At 42.8% G+C, this 17023-nt stretch overlaps 1 protein-coding gene across 3 annotated transcripts in view; it reads right to left on the bottom strand.

The window, feature by feature from the left end:
* Positions 1–17023, bottom strand: part of LOC126997657 (tryptase-2-like) — a 200513-nt gene that overhangs the window by 19295 nt on the left and 164195 nt on the right. Inside the window, exon 1 of one of the 3 annotated variants that reach the window (XM_050858880.1) lies at positions 4462–6171. The exons of 1 other annotated variant lie outside the window; for it this stretch is intronic. In XM_050858880.1, the coding sequence (XP_050714837.1) occupies positions 4462–4557 (96 nt within the window). In that variant the 5' untranslated portion in view covers positions 4558–6171. Of the gene's footprint in view, positions 1–4461; positions 6172–17023 lie in introns of those variants that run through there. One more of the 3 variants, XM_050858879.1, reaches the window with a different exon arrangement.

The raw sequence follows: 17023 nt of genomic DNA, 5'->3' as shown, positions 1-17023 counted from the left end.
GAGCCAAGCATATCTGGCGCCACTTAAAAAATTGCCCGCGCCATGACGGGCTTGGGCCGACCATTTGGCCCCTGAAGAAAGCCTACCGGCGCAAAAGGCGGGGATGTAAAAAAAATTAAAAATAAATAAATAAATACAAATTATGAGTCTCTCTCTCTCTCTCTCTCTCTCTCTCTCTCTCTCCCTGAAGAATCAATTAACAAACAGACTGTGACTCTCTTATCAACTTCTTCTGCTCTTCATAATTTCGAGTGAAGGAAAAAACGCCATAAAACTCAACGAAGGCACGAAGTAGATGTCACTAACGAGTTCTATTGCACCTGGTTCTAATTATTTACATTTTTTACGTTCTGGCAATGTGCTTTAGATATCTGGGCACACACACACACACACACACACACACACTCGAACACACACACGAACACTTAACTTTTTAGTCATTCCATAAACTGTCTCCTAAATCACGAATCCGACAGTACAATGGAAGAAAGAAAGGAAGAAAGAAAGACAGAAAATGCAGTGCCTCGTGATCAGCCTCCTTTTCTTGGCCTTAAAGGAAAACAAAGGAAATAAATAAAAGAAATAATATAATAAGGAAACAACACACACACACACACACACACACACACACACACACACACACACACACACACACATCCGCATTGCTTTTCTTTTTTTTACTACGCCCTCTTCCTTGCCTCATCTCCTTCCCCCCCTCTCTCTTTCTCTCTTTTGTTTCTCTCTCTCTCTCTTTTACGATGGTGGCTCATTTGTATCGTGTCGGGGCAGGCTTACTCGTTTGTACTCTCTCTCTCTCTCTCTCTCTCTCTCTCTCTCTCTCTCTCTCTCTCTCTCTCTCTCTCGTTCTTTACTGTCAAATAAGAACAAGCGACAAATTTTAACCTGTCTTCATGATCGCTGAACCTCATATCACACTACTACTACTATTACTACTACTACTACTACTACTACTACTACTACTACTACTACTACTACCAATAATACTAATGTGAACGGCTACGAATATTGGACAGGAATGCATCAGGATTAGCACCAGACAGCGGCTTGGTAATGACTTCTAATGTACGTTGCATATGCTTCGGTATTTGCAGCACGAGTCTGTCTGCAGCCTGCTATAATGAAGGTGAATAAGGCATGAGTGGCGGGCGGGATGTGCTGTGTCGTGCCTCACCAAAATACCACCTGGACCATGACGAGCTTGATTGGGTGTCACAATGCTACGCCAAAGACTGCAATAATCAACGCTTGCTTCTAACCCGACTGCTATAATCAAGTCCTGCTATTCCTACTGCTATAACGAACTCTTCCTACTCCCCTCCTCCCTAGTTAGTCCAATTGTTATATTAGAGGTAATAAAAACTCCGTGGAAGGTTAGTGTAGAGCAAAAAGGTAGAGAATCTGGGTTCGTCAACGCTTACTCGGTTTTCTGTGACGAATAAAAGTTCGGAGAAAAGATAAAAGATTAGAATGTAGAAGAAAGATCGAAGATGGAAACTCAGACGAAAGATGAAAAATACAAATACAAACGAAAGATAAAAGATAAGAATGTAGACGAAAGATGGAAGATGAAAACTCAGACAAAAGATGAAAAATACAAATACAAACGAAAGATGAAAGATGAAAATACAGACGAAAGATGTAAGATGAAAACTCAGACAAAAGATGAAAAATACAAATACAAACGAAAGATGAAAGATGGAAATACAGAGGAAAGATGGAAGATGGAAACTCAGACGAAAGATGAAAAATAAAAATACAAACGAAAAATGAAAGATGGAAATACAGAGGAAAGGTGGAAGATGAAAACTCAACCGAACGATAAACGAAAAAACCCTCCGACCAAATTGTTAGCTGGTGATAAGAGGAAAGGAAAGATTATTTTTTTAAGTGCTGTCTGGGAAAAAAAGAAGACGCAAGATAATGGCAGACGAAAAATAATAGCAGACGAGGGACGCAAATTGAGACGAAAGATAATGGGAGACAAAAGATAATTGCAGATGAGACATGAAGATTCGGACGAAAGATAATGCAAGACAAAAAAATATAACAGCAAACTCAGACGAGAGATAAATACTGTGAGACCGAATAAAAAAAATAACTGCAGACGAAAGATTGAATTTAAAACGAGGCTGCTGGTGACAAATGAAGAACCACAACAAAAGCGACGAGAGAGATAAACAAAAGACCATCGCCAGTGAAAGATTATCTGGAAGGAGTTAAAAGATGGCGCTCTTTAAAGTGACTGGCAATCGGGCAGAAAACAACTTACTCAATCGCATTCCCGCTGACACATAATATTCCGAGCTGATGTTATCGGGGCCAGTCGAAATGAGACGAGTGTGTGAAGGAAAGAGGTCAATAAGAAAAGAACATTAAAATAGTCTTATAAACCGAGTCTTATGAGCTTATGAACCGATGCAAGCTGAGAAAGTATAAGTATAAGAGGAGTTGAAAGGTAGAAATGATTATGTAGGAGTGTCAGGAGCGAGGAAGATTAATAAAAGTCTAATCAAACGACATTGTAAGCTTTGAACGTAGGAGTATTGGAGGCGTGGAAAGATAGGATCGAAGAGTATTTAGGATTGTGAGAAGTAAGGAAGATTAAAACTGTATAACGAACCGAGAATGTAAGCTAAGAAAAAGAGGGGAGGGGAAACAAATAAAGAGAAAAAAGCAGCAAAATAAGACGGGAAAAAGCGATGAAAAAGAGGGAAGAAAAGTGGAAGACAAAATTAAAAAGTTGTAGTAGTGAATATTATCGAAGCGCTGGCGTAGGAAGGTAGGATCACAGAGCATATACGAGTGTGAGGAATAAACAAAACCATAGCATATATATTGTAAACTAAGAATATAGGAGAATAGGAGGCGTGGAAAGGTAGGAACGAAGAGCATCTAGGAGTGTGAGGAGTAAGGAAGACCAACACCCTCTTATAAACCGAGAAAATAAACAAAGAAAACAGGAGCATAGGAGTCGTGGAGAGGCAGGAAGAGAGAGCATGCAGGAGTGTGGGGAATAAACAATACTAACAATTCTATAAAACGGGAATACAAGATAAGAAAGAAGGAAAATAGGAAGCATAGAAATATATAGAAGCAAAAGTATGTAGTATAGTGTAAGCCAACGCCGCGGTCACAGTGCAGGCGAAGTACTCACACACACACACACACACACACACACACGCCCTCCCCCCCCAAAAAAAAAAAAATATACAATTTATCAAATGAGTGTGCAAACTTTTCTGAGCCGGAGCGTTGAACATTAAGAGCCGAGAAGACCCACATGAAATTAATATGCCTGTCAGAATCGACCTACTTGGAAAGGGAGACTTTAGCGTATGGACCGCGGATATACTACTGTGACTTGAGGCGCTCTTCACTGTAGTATGCTTAGGTATGTACGGCGACGCTTCCACTCAACAGCAATATACATCGGTGCGTCTGTATGCATGTCAACTAAGTAAGAAAGGAATGGAAGGGAGTCGTGTATCTTGGAGTATAGTAGAGATATACAGAACATGTTTAAGTCGATAATAGACTTGAGTGTTTACGAAGACAGCAACGACAAATGCGTGCATACCTGTGTTTTTAATTAAGGAGACCAAGGAGTCTGTTTACCTGCATGTATTTTAGTGTAGAACAGAATATAATGAAAATAAATGGTGTACAAAATGTCTTCGAGTGTTTACGAATGCAAGAACGACAAAATAACCTACATGAGAGTTTACTTGTGTTTTTAATTAAGGAGAAAAATGAGTTTACAGGCATATATATTAGTGTAAAGGAGGACATTGATAAATAAAATATACGTTAGCATGAAAATAGAGATACAAATAGCGCTGGAAACAACGCCACATGTTAAAGAAAGATATTTAGAGGAAAGAATATGATGACACGATATATATTAATGTAAAGAAAAACATGGAGAAATAAAATACATGTTAGCTTAAAAAATATATATATACAAATAGCGAAGGAGGCAACACAAGAGGTTCAAGAAAGATATTTAGAGGAAAGGATATGATGACACGATGTATTTTAATGTAAAGAAGAACATGGAGAAATAAAAGAAATGTTAGCTTAAATATATAAAAGGAAATAGCAAGGAAGGCGACACTAGAGGTTTAAGAAAGATAAATAAAGAAAATATGATAACACTCTGAATATTAATGTAAAGAAGAACATAGAGAAAGAAAATATATGTTAGTTTAATTATATAGACCGAAATAGCGAGGAGGGCGACACTAGAGGCTCAAGAAAGATAAAGAAAATATGATATCACTATGTATATTAGCGTAAAGAAGAACGCAAAAAAATAATAAAAATGTTAGCACGAAAATAGAGGAAGAAGGCAAGGAAGGCAACATTGCAACTGACATTAAGAAGTTCAAGACAGATAATTAGAGGAAGTAAAACTGATAAAACAGGTACACGGCAATCTACCTGAGAGGCTGCTTGGACGAGGTGAGTGGCGGGGCCCAGGATCATCACCACCATCACCACCACGACCATCACCAGCAGCAGTCGGCGTCTTACCATCACTACCACCACGCACACACGCAAGCACCACCACCACCACCACCACCGCCACCGCCGCCGCCAACACCACACATGCGCACACCACGTGGTATCGGCGCTTCACTCCACACGACTGGTGAGGAATTTTCGACCTCAATGTGACGAGATCCGGTTTGAGGTCTACTTCGAAAACCAAATATTTTCTTCCTCCGCAGACTCGTGTATTAAGAGCCCTCGTTGCTTTGTCTTTGCTGGTGTCTGGGGAGGCTTGGCGAGGGTGGCGATGGAGGTACAGGGAGGGAGGTAAGGAGGAAGAGGTGGGGAAGAGAGAGGAGAAGCGCGCACGCCGTGATCCGTCCAGAGACTGTCGCTGTTACCTCCTTCCTCAGCCAAGTCCATTCTCCTACTGGTTTGGTCTCCTCCTCCTCCTCCTACACCTTCTTCCTCCTCCTCCTCCTCTTCCTCCTTACTGCCAGCCTGACCACAACTCTCACTCTCCCCCAAATCAGACTGAGAGAGAGTCAGAAGAAGAAGGAGGAGGAGGAGGAGACAGCAAGTAAGGAGGGAAGGGAGGACTATCAACAGGTGCGCTTAACTTAGAACAATAATCACAGGGGGAAGGGGGGGGGATGATACAATGAAGACTCACTGTGACTTGCGAAATAGAAGGAGGCAGTGGTAATAATATTCATTTAGTAGTGGTGGTGGTACTGTTGTTGTGGTGGTGTTGACAGTGGAGGTGCATCGTGGATTTATACGTTTTTTGACCTGAGCTGATGGTGGTGGTGGTGGTGGTGGTAGTGGTGTGCGCGTTAGGAAGTGACGCACCCAGCATGAAAATTCCACACCAGCGTCGGGATGACTGACATAATCAAGACTTCGCTACAATTACTCGGGCCAAACTGACACGTGTTGCCCTGCAGCCTCCGCGCCAAGACCTTGAAGCAAAGAACTCGAAGAAAAACGACGCAAAACAATTATATTATTTTCAAGAGCAAATTCGTCTTCTTGATATGTAGTTTAACCCGGTAGCTGCGGGGATCATGTTTCTTAGGTTAGGTTAGGTTAGGTTAAAGGCCCCTCTAAGTAAAATAATTAGAGAGAATCATCACTCACGCAAACCATTTCATAATATATATCAACGCATGTGTGATCAGTTTATGCATCATCTGTTTTGGGAGGTTTCTATCATGGCAGAAATTTGGCCCATCGCTGGTATCGGGTCAAAGAGTCTGCTTGTCAGTCTGTCACTCTATGGATGATGAAACGAAGCAAGTATAGGAAGTACCACAGACTCCTTTTACCCCGGCAGTATATCCTTGCGTAGAGCACAGGCCGGGCAGCATCATTATAGGTCGTTCACATGCTAAGCAGATGCCACGGTGTACGCTTAATTGTTTGTTTACGTGTTTGTTGTTTGGCCCTGAGCGATAAGAGAATAAATATTATGCTGTGGTGTTTGTGTGTGTGGAAGGGGGGAGGGGAGCTGAGTGTGTGTGTGTTTGTGTGTGTGTGTGTGTGTGTGTGTGTGTGTGTGTGTGTGTGTGTGTGTGTGTGTGTGTGTGCTTAGATTTCTTTGACCTGTCTGGGTGTGTGTTTATTTGCCTACCATCAGCAAAGACATATATTTTTCTCCCTCTCGCTCTTTCGCTCTTCCTACTAGAGAAAGCGAAAGAGCGAGAGAGAGAAAAATATATGTGCTGGTTCCTTCACTGTAAAAAAAATAGCGAATATTGAATTGCATATGATTATCTCTCTGACACCTGCTCCGCTACGCCTCCTTCTCCTCCACCTCCACCTACCTCCTCCTTCATCACGACCTCCACAACACAACAGAAAGTCAATAGAATGCATAAATGGAATAGACCAGCCAATAAAATAGACAATAGAAAGTCTGGAAAGTATAGAATCATATATATATATATATTTTTTTTACTTTTCTCCTTGCTTCTTTTTTTCTTTTCTATAATTTTTGCAACAATTCACTCAACCGCATTCAGAGGACCTTCATTTTTACACACGGATACAGAACTCCACTTCATTATCTTCTTTTCCATTCTTTGTATTATCTGTATTAATCTTTTGTATCATTCTCTTTCGTATTCTTTGTATTTTTTCTCTCTTTCCTTTCTTCCCAATCTCACCACCACCACCACCACCACCACAATCACCAGCACACAATTTTTAACACCACAAAACTTTTCCACAAAAAAAAAATAAAGGAAAAATAAAGAATAAAAAAGACCCAAGCAAGGCACCTCTCCGCATACCACTGCTACACACACACACAGACACACCCATCAACCAAGGCCTCAGGTGCTATTTTGATTTGCCACTCGCAGCCACTCAGCAGTAGGCCACTCACCCCCTCTCACCCGGCCGCCCTAGATCAAGGTGAAGGCTGTGCTAAAGAGGACAGGGAGGAGACCGGCCCAGGAGGTGACAGGACTACTGGATCAGATAATAGTTAAGGGGATCAGACTTAGGATCAGATGATGTTTCCTTGCATGTTAGGGGATTGCGGACTAAGGAAGGGAGGACAAGGGGTAGGTGGTGATGGAAGGGGTGATGTGAGGGGTATGTGAGGGTATGAAATGGAGGAAAGGTAAGGTAGTGGAAGGGGAGGTGAAGTGGAAGCGAGTGGAGTTCAAGGTTAGGAGGAGGTTGTGAGGGAAGAGAGGAATGTGCGGAGGAGAGAGGTGGACGATGGGGTAAGGGAGGCTGGAGGTGGAGTGGAAGGGGGTGGAGTACAAGGTGGAGTAGTTTGTGAGGGAAGGGTAAGGGGAAGATGTGGAGGGGTTAGGTAAGGGAGGTAGAGGGTAGGGAAGGAGGTGTGGGAGGAAGAGATACAGTGGAAGGAAGGGGAAGATGTGGAGGGGTTAGGTAAGGGAGGTAGAGGGTAGGGAAGGAGGTGTGGGAGGAAGAGATACAGTGGAGGGAAGGGGAAGATGTGGAGGGGTTAGGTAAGGGAGGTAGAGGGTAGGGAAGGAGGTGTGGGAGGAAGAGGTACAGTGGAGGGAAGAAGATGTGGAGGAGTTGAGCACGAGAGAGCAAGTGGAGCGGGAGAGTGGAGAGAGGACAAAAGGGTGGAGTCGTAAGGGTGGGTTGACGCACATTGCACCCACATCATATAAACATTTTCTCGATACAAATCTCTCCAGGAACTTGTCGTGCGGGTAAAAGATTGCGTGCTGTGAAATCATGTGCTACAACGACCCCCGCTCCGCATTCTGTCCCTCTCCACGCGTATATCATTTCCAAGCTACAAACCCTTCTGAGTGAGACCGACTGAGGATGTACCGATGCGTTATCACGACAGCAACGGACTCAAGAGCAACACCCGGAACGAGGACTTAGAGAAATACTGATAGGAGAGAGCATGGTAGCTAATCCTCTGGGCTTACAAGATTCCCCGCAGCGCTGAGAAGAGGAGCAAAACAAACACGCACTAATCTATTCAAAGCAACCGCACTAACCGCCGGCTGTAAAGAAAGATGATGTCTGTAAATCTGTGCGGAAAGAGAAATAAAATGAGGTGAAGAGAGAAAATAGAGTAGAAATAATGTATGAAAAGATTTAAAAGGAAGAAGAGAATGAAGGATAGAAAGAGAATAGCGAAGATAAGATGCAAATGGAAGAGGAAAACAAAAAGAAAAGAAGAAGAAGAAGGAAAAAGAAAGAAAACGTGGAAAACAAAACAAGATCCAAATAGAAGACGATAAAAAAGAAAGAGAGAGAGAGAAAACAACAACAACAACGAGGAAGAAGAGGAGGAAAACGAAAACAACTTACGAATTTAACTTACGAATATTACTTTGGTCTTAACTTAGTGGAGATCATGACCCTTAAGACTTATATTAACGTCAAAGAAATGAATGGCGTTCTTGCGAATCATGGCAGTCACAGGGAAGGTGTGTGTGTGTGTGTGTGTGTGTGTGTGTGTGTGTGTGTGTGTGTGTGTGTGGGTGGGAGAGAGAGAGAGAGAGAGAGAGAGAGAGAGAGAGAACTGCCTCCGGGAAAAGTGTGTTGCAATGAAATCCGACCAGTTTCAATTCTCTCTCTCTCTCTCTCTCTCTTATTGTAGAACATATCCAGATAACATTCAAGATATTGGTAAGGTTCAATTTGCAGAGAGAACATGTTGAAAGGATATGATCTCTCTCTCTCTCTCTCTCTCTCTCTCTCTCTCTCTCTCTCTCTCTCTCTCTCTCTCTCTCTCTCTTATGGTAACAACAGTTGCATGGTAAGCTTAAGCAATTTTCCTATACCTTCCTCTATCTTTTTTACTTGAACTTCCTCCTTTACTGTGACAAAAACAAAAAACAAACAAACAAACAAACAAACAAAAACAATAATAATAAAAAAAACAATCATAAAGCAGACGTAAGAAATTTCAATCCTCAAGAAAACAAGAATAAAAAATAACAATCAACAAAAACAACAAAACAATCGCAAGGCAGTAACAGGAAAGGCTTAAAAGAGTTAAGAGAGAGAGAGAGAGAGAGAGAGAGAGAGAGAGAGAGAGAGAGAGAGAGAGAGAGAGAGCATGGTAGCAACAAGAGTGAAGGGTGACAGTTACAATCGGTCGCCTCACACGATTAGCTCAAGGGCTCGACAAGGAACAAAACCTGCTCTCTCTCTCTCTCTCTCTCTCTCTCTCTCGTTACATAATGGTTCCTCCGGTGGTTCAAGTTCGCCTTATTCGGGTCACTCATTGGCCTATTTATCGACGGTGACCTTCGTATATACCGGAAAGACAAGACAAGTTCGTTGCGCGTGGATGGAATGTCCCGGCGGCGTTTTTATAAAGTATGCGAGACTTCAGGTAATAACTAATGAACAGAAGGAAATGAAGGAGTGGAAAGAGAAGAGGTATTAAGGAGTGGAGATCTCAATGTAGCTTTTTCTTAAGGGATGTGATTCGTGGGTAAAAATATTAAAGAAAACGAGAGGATGAAGGAGTGGAAAGACAAGAGATACTAAGGAATGGAGATCTCAGTGTGGCTTTTTCTTAAGGGATGTGATTCGTAAGGTAAAAATATTAATGAAAGGAGAGGATGAAGGAGTGGGAACAGAAGATATACTAAGGAATGGAGATCTCAGTGTGGCTTTTTCTTAAGGGATGTGATTCGTGGGTAAAATATAATGAAAAGAAGAGGAGGATGAAGGAGTAGAAAGAGAAGAGATACTAAGGAATGGAGATCTCAGTGTGGCTTTTTCTTAAGGGATGTGATTCGTGGGTAAAAAATAATGAAAAGAAGAGGAGGATGAAGGAGTGGGAACAGAAGAGATACTAAGGAATGGAGATCTCAGTGTGGCTTTTTCTTAAGGGATGTGATTCGTAAGGTAAAAATATTAATGAAAGGAGAGAATAAAGGAGTGGAAAGACGAGAGATAGTAAGGAAAGGAGATCTCAGCGTGGCTTTTTCTTAAGGGATGTGATTCGTAAGGTAAAAATATTAATGAAAGGAGAGAATAAAGGAGTGGAAAGACAAGAGATAGTAAGGAAAGGAGATCTCAGTGTGGCTTTTTCTTAAGGGATGTGATTCGTGGGTAAAATATAATGAAAAGAAGAGAATGAAGGAATAGAAAGAGAAAAAACAGATATTAAGTAAAGGAAATCTCTGTATGGCTTTTCTTAAGATATGTGAAAGTTTAGTTAAGAAAGAATGACTGATTGGCTATACTTATTATAACGGGAATCTATTTGTGGCATTCTCTAAGGTCGTCAGGCAATGAAAGAACTGACTAGCTTTTTAATTACCAAGGGGATCTCTGCGTGACTTCTCATAAGATATGGTAGTGTTTAGTTAAGAAAGAATAACTGATTGGCTATACTTATTATAACGGGAATCTATTTGTGGCATTCTCTAAGGTCGTCAGGCAATGAAAGAACAGACTGGCTTTTTAATTACCAAGGGGATCTCTGCGTGACTTCTCTTAATAAGTGTGAGTGTCTTCAGGTATATAAAAATGACTGCATGACTGGGTTTTGTCATCAAGGGAATCTCTGTGTGACTTTTTTCCTAAGATATGTAAGTTTTCAGGTAAGTAAAATTAATTGAAAGGCGTTTTTTATTAGCAAGGGAACTGTAGTGCTGTTCAACGTGCGTATACCGAAGTAAAAGTATATATGGGCCTTCCTGGTATATGTGCAGTTGCTTCAATTTATAATGAGTAATGAAAAAAATTGTATCGCAGAGTGGGGTACGGTCTCTATATATAATCAGATGGTTGTAAGTTAAAGATAATTACAAGAGGAAGAGGAGGAGGAGGAGGAAGAAGAGGAGGAGGAAGAAGAAGAGAAGGAGGATGAGGAGGAAGAGGAGGAACATGTCTACCCTTTGCGAAAATATGAGCATCTAAATCGTAGGGTACAGCATTTCCCCAATCAACATTCACAAAAACTCAGACTATGGTTAGCGTGCGCCTCGGGCCGATCAGTCCTTAAGCCGTATGTACCTTGGATCCATTAAGCATGTATATAAAGTGAGGCCTGACCGAGGGTACGCGTCAACGGGGAAGAAAGAACGAAAAACTGAGATATAAAGACGTTCGGGGATGTTGATGGTTGATGTTTCCTCTCTTCTTCTTCTTCTTCTTCTTCTTCTTTTTCCTCTTCTATTTCTTGTTTTTGTTCTTCTATTTCTTGTTCTTCTTCTTCGTCTTCTTGTTCTCCTCCTCCTTCTTCTTATTCTCATTCTTGGTCTTCTTCTTCTTCCACCTCTTATTGATAGTATACTTTCTCCTCCTTGATCTTCCTACCTCTCATCTCCTCCTCCATACACCATCTCCGGGTCTTCTTCGGGGTCTCAGCTGGTCTCCTCTCTTCGTCCTCTACCTCTACAGCTCTTCCCCACTTTTTGCTCGTTATCTGGGGTATGGTGGACCAAAAGCCGGATTCGAACATGTGAAACCTCGTCAATAAAAAGAGCATTAGGATGGGGAGGTAAGAATGCAGGTAGGGAGGTGAAAGACGAATGAAGATAAGGAGCTAACGGTGTAAAGGAAAAAGAGGAGGTGTGTGTGTGTGTGTGTGTGTGTGTGTGTGTGTGTGTGTGTGTGTGTGTGTGTGTGTGTGTGTGTGTGTGTGTGAGTGTGTGTGTTTGAGGATGACCTATTAGTGCTTGTCTGTTGTTTGCTTGTTTCTTGACCTCCCTCCTTTCCTTCTTTCTTCTTGTCTTCCTTCCTTCCTTCCTTCATTTCTTCCTTCCGTCCTTCTTTCCTTCCTTCCCTCCTTCATCCCTTTCTTCTGTTTCCTTTTCTCTTTCCATTCATCTTTCCTCAACATGCACGAAAGAGAGAGAGAGAGTCCGTGGCCCACATTATCCAACTCTACAAAGCCTTAGTCCATCTGTGTCAAAAGGCTCTCACGGAAGTTGTCGAGGTGTCCAAAGGTGGTGTCTGAGCCTGGCGGTAGTTTGGCAAGGCTTTCTCGGCGTGAACGGGACAACCACTCACTCAAACCCGACGTGGGTCCTCTCTGGCCTTGAAAAACGTTCGTAACAGGAGCCACAAACGTTTGATAGCACGAGTCCAAGCCCCGTGCATGCAGTGTGAGTTGGCGTGGAGCTGGATGTGGAGTTATGTATTCAGCGTAATGGCCTAACCACCAGGTATTCCCGCAAGGCTCACATTAACTCACGAGACACCGGTCGTAAAATTTTCTGTCTTCATGGCTTTTCTGGCTATGAATGTCATCACTTATCCTCCACACCGCCTGTTGCTGACACCTCATGAGCTGAATACAAAATGAGGTGCTTGCAGAAGGGGTGACTTGGGGTTTCTTTTTCCGCTTCCTCATTCATGTTTTCTCTTATTCTACTCTTCCTCCTCCTCCTCCTCCTCCTGTTTCTCCTTTTTAGTTTCGTTGGGGTTCTGTCTCTTCTTCTCTATTCTCTCTTTGTTCTCCTCCTCCTTCTTATTCTGTAGTTTCGTTGATATTCTTTTTCTCCTTCTCCTTCCTCTCCTCCTCCTCCTTTACCTTTATTTTCGTTAATTTTTACTCTCTCCTCCTCCTCCTCCTCCTGTTCCCCCTTCTCCTTCTTAGTTCCGCTGAGATTCTTTACTCCTCCTCCTCCATCTTCTTTAGTTCCGCTGCGGTTCCCTCATCATCTCGACATGCGACAGCAAGAGGAAGCAAATTTTCAACTTATAGCAAGAAAATTTTGTCCCCCGAAGAAACGTGAATGCTGCCAAACCAGTTACCGACCATCCTTTACATATAACAAGACCCTGAAACCCGTTAGAGTCTTGTTCCCTACATATAGTCGAGGCTCTAATAAACAATAGTAGGTCTTTAGGTCGGCGGTTGCAGGTACTAGACTAGTCTTTTACCGGTCGTTCTACTGTAACCTGCAACCGAGTATCATATCTTTGGGTATGATTGGCGGGGTCTGTTCATATCGGGCAGGGTACGTTGTGTGATCCACTTTGGGTACGTCTGAGTGAGTGGTACGCAGGGCCTGTCCGCGAGGAGGTTGCTAGGTTAGGGAACAGACGGACGTGCTGGTGGTGGAGGTGGTGGTGACCTAGTTGTATGGTGGTGGTGGTGATGGTGGTGGTAGTGGTGGTGGTGGTTCCGGTTTGGGTCCCTGTACCGTATGGTGACGAGGTGAATCGTGTACTGTTTTCGTGTTTCCTTCCTTCCTTTCTTCTTCTTTTCTTCCTTCAACCCTGTTTTCCCTCCTTCTATGGGCCAGTTTCACAGTTCCCCATGACGGGTTAGTAAGCTCCCAAACCAATACCAGAGCCTTCTAAATTTCCTTGTATAGTGTGTAGTTTTTATATTTAAGTTCACAATTTTGATGAAACTATACAGGAAAAGTCTTGTGTATTTAGTGTGGCATCGAAGACCTCACCATTTTGGATTGTATGGGATTCTATAGTTTGGTTCGGGCTGTTACGAAGACACTGTGTTGGACTGTGAAATCGGCTCTATGTTAACTTGCTGTCTGGTCCGGTCCGCCAAGAAGCGCTGCTCGGGCAAACACACATCATCTGCTTGTTTCGTTCCTTCTTAGTCTACTTCCTTTCCTTCTTCTTTCCTTCCGTTCCCTTTTCCTTCCTTCCATCCTTCTTCCCTCCCTTCCTTCTGTGTTGAGGTCTGGTCCGTCAAGAGTTGCTGCCGGGGCACACACATCATCTGCTTGTTTCTTTCCTTCCTAATCTACTTCCCTTCCCTCTTCTTGTCTTCCTTTCAATCCTTCTTTCCTTCCTTCTATGTTGAGGTCTGGTCTGTCAAGAGTCGCTGCTCCGGGCACACAAACACACACATCATCCTCTGAGGAGTTCAAGCCGCTAACGCCGAGTCATGCAACCCGTTTCCCTCAGGCCCCAGGCGAGTCATGCTTGAGCGCACGTATGCCTGTGTTCATGACCGCGTGCCTGGTTGTTAGTAGTGGCAGGTATCTTTCCCGCTAAGTCACTCGGCACAGGAAGAGCCACCGCATCAGGCAGTCTCCGGGTGTCGCAATGTGTTACCTTCAAGCTTTCGCGGAAGCTGTTAATAAAGGTGACGGGTTGTGGAAGCAGATGGAGAAATAATAAATGGATGGAGATTTTATAGGAAGAAGATGAGAAAAGAGAAAGAAGAAAGAAACAGAGGAAAGAGAAAGAAGAAGAAATGGAAAGAGAATGGAGGAAGAAGAAATGGAAAAAAGAAAAGAAGAAAGATGAATGGAAGGAGAAAAAAGAAGAAATGGAAAGAAGAAGAAAGAAGAAATGAAAAAGAAAAAAGAAAGATGAATCGAAAGAAAAAGAAGAAGAAATGAAAAAGAAAAAAGAAAGATGAATCAATAGAGAAAGAATAAAAGAGGCAGAAAGGAAGTAATCATTATCCTCTTCCACTTCATCCTATCGTTATTTTCAGGCTTCTTCTCTTCATGATCTTCCTCCTCTTCCTCTCTTCCTCCTAACCGAAGATAAAGGAGATCAAAGTCTAAGTGTTCCCTTCCAATACACGGTGAGATCGACGTCTTGTACCCTTCTTAGTTTCAGTGACATTCTTTTCCTTCTCCTCTCTCCTCCTCCTCCTCTTCCTTCATTTTATTCCCTCACCCGTAACGCAAAACACAAGGCCAACTGTAGCACAAGATCCGGGTCACCTCAAGCTTCTTCGGAGTTTATATTCAGTAACACATTCAGGTAGGATCTTTGCTTTGCCGACCACGGATGTGATCCCAAACTGGACGTCATTGATATGTGTAAGAGAAGACGAGGTGGCGGGAGCTTCTGACTACAGGTATTACATGTTCCTGGTACTTACTGTCTCTTTCTTACAGTTATATATATTAAAAGTACTGGGGGTTCCATCTTTAACATTGCATTCACGAACCTCCTTTCCTATTCAGACCAACCGCCTCTTGCAGACTCCCTACGTTCTTATGGTAACCTCTTATGTTCCTGGTACTGAATGTTTCCTCCTTACATATTAAAAGTACTGTATCTTCCATCTATAACATTGAATATCACTAACTTCATTATACTCAGACCAGGGAAGGTGAGGGTCAACGTAACATCTATCAACATCTATATGCTCACTAATTTGTTTACAATTTACCGCGGGGAGTGTGTGTGGGGCTCAACCTCTAACCTTTCACAGTACTATATCGGCCTTGGTGGTGTTGCTTGCTGCTCCCTCCTCTCTCCCTCTTTGCCCCAGTGAAGGCTTGCAGGTGTACGGGTCATCAGCCCCACTCATGACCCGCCAACAAGGGAGGCTTAGATCGTCCACATACCACGCTGCAGCCGAGGCTTGAAACGGTCACGAAAAAGATGCAGGAAAAGAGAGTGAGAAAAAAGCAGGTTGAGAAATGAAAAATGGAAGGAGAGATACGAAAGAGATGCCGAGAGAAAGCGGGAAGGAGTGGAAACATGAGAGAGGAAAGAAGGTTGTAGGGAGAAAGCGAAGGGCTGGAAGCTTAAATACGAAAAACAAAGAAGAAACAGAGAAAGGAAATGATAGGGATGAGACGAGGAAGGAGAAAAGAAGATAAAACAGAGGAAAGAAATGGAAAATGAAGGAAAAGAGAGAGAGAGAGAGTAGAGAGAAAAAGCGAAGGAGTGGAAACTTGAATGAGAAGAAGAACAAAGAAGAAACAGGAAGAGAGGAAATGATTGAACTATAATGAGGAAGGAGAAAAGAAGATAAGACAGAGGAAATAAATGAAAAAAAATGGAAGAAGAGAGAGTAGAGAGAGAAAGCGAAGTAGGGGAAATCTGATGAAGAAGAAGAAATATGAAATGGATAGATATAATTATAAGGGAAGAGATGAGGAGGAGGAGAGAAGAAACGCCGGGAAAGTATAAAGAGAAGAAGATAATGAAGAAATTGTATGACGAGAGGAAGGAGGAAGAGGAATAGAGCGATGATCAAAGAAAAAAAAGAGAGAAAGAAAGAAAGAGAGAAAGAAAGAAAGGAAGGAAGCTCTAATTATTATTCTCTTCTCTCTCTTCTTCCAATTCATCTTCTTTTATTCATGTTCTCTCATTATTCTTCTTCTCTTTCTCTCCCGCTTTCTACTCCTCCTCCTCCTCCTCCTCCTCCTTTTCAGCCTCATTATTTCAACTTCCTTTTCTTCCTATTCTTCTTCTTGGTCTTCTGTAATTCATGATCTTCCTTCCTTGTCTTCCCTCTACTTCTCCTCCTCCTCCTCCTCCTCCTCCTCCTCCTCCTCCTCCTCCTCCTCCTCCTCCTTCTGCTCCTCCTCCTCTTCTTCCTCATTATATCAACTCCTACATCATACTTTCCTCCTCCTCCTCCTCCTTCTGCTCCTCCTCCTCTTCTTCCTCATTATATAAATTCCTACACCATACTTTCAACGTGTAGTACTATGGAAAAACAATGACAGTCTTTCTTAACTTATGCCACCACCACCACCACCACCATTACCACCACAATCACCAGCAACAACAACAACAGCCACACAGGTCGACACAAACCCAAGGAACACGACCCTCCCATTCCCTCCCATTACCTCCCATCACTCTCTATTATCTCCTCCCTTAGCCTTGTAAATAAACGGTGCCGTGGGAGGTGAGGTGACGTGAGGTGAAGGGGAGGCACATGAGGTGACGCTGTGGGATTCACTCAGTCAGGTTCACGACTAACATGACTCGAGGGAAAGACAGAGAGAGAGAGAGAGGGGGAGAGGAAGAGGAAAGTACGACCGAGACTCCTATTTTTAAACACTTCAGCGCCCTATAGCACATATTTGACAAGGCTTTCGTAGGGGTTCAGGGTATTTCCACGGGTACTTTCATGACCCCAGTGGTAGTTTGACCCTTCTTCTGTACTATGAATGTGAAGAAAACACTCATGAGAACGCGATTAACCTCCTTTGTGGCCTTTGGAAACAGTGGGTGTGTGAGGTGGAAACGGATGAGACTATCGACGCGGTGACTCTTCGGAAATAGAAATGCTGGACATGATCTTGCTTGCCTGAGTGTGTGTACGAGGCAAAGAAAGATAGATATAAATAGATAG

This window comes from Eriocheir sinensis, chromosome 12 (genome assembly GCF_024679095.1).
Source record: "Eriocheir sinensis breed Jianghai 21 chromosome 12, ASM2467909v1, whole genome shotgun sequence".
NCBI lineage: Eukaryota > Metazoa > Arthropoda > Malacostraca > Decapoda > Varunidae > Eriocheir > Eriocheir sinensis.
The sequence above is the reverse complement of the archived record's forward strand: the minus strand, read 5'-3'. Positions and strand labels throughout refer to the sequence as shown.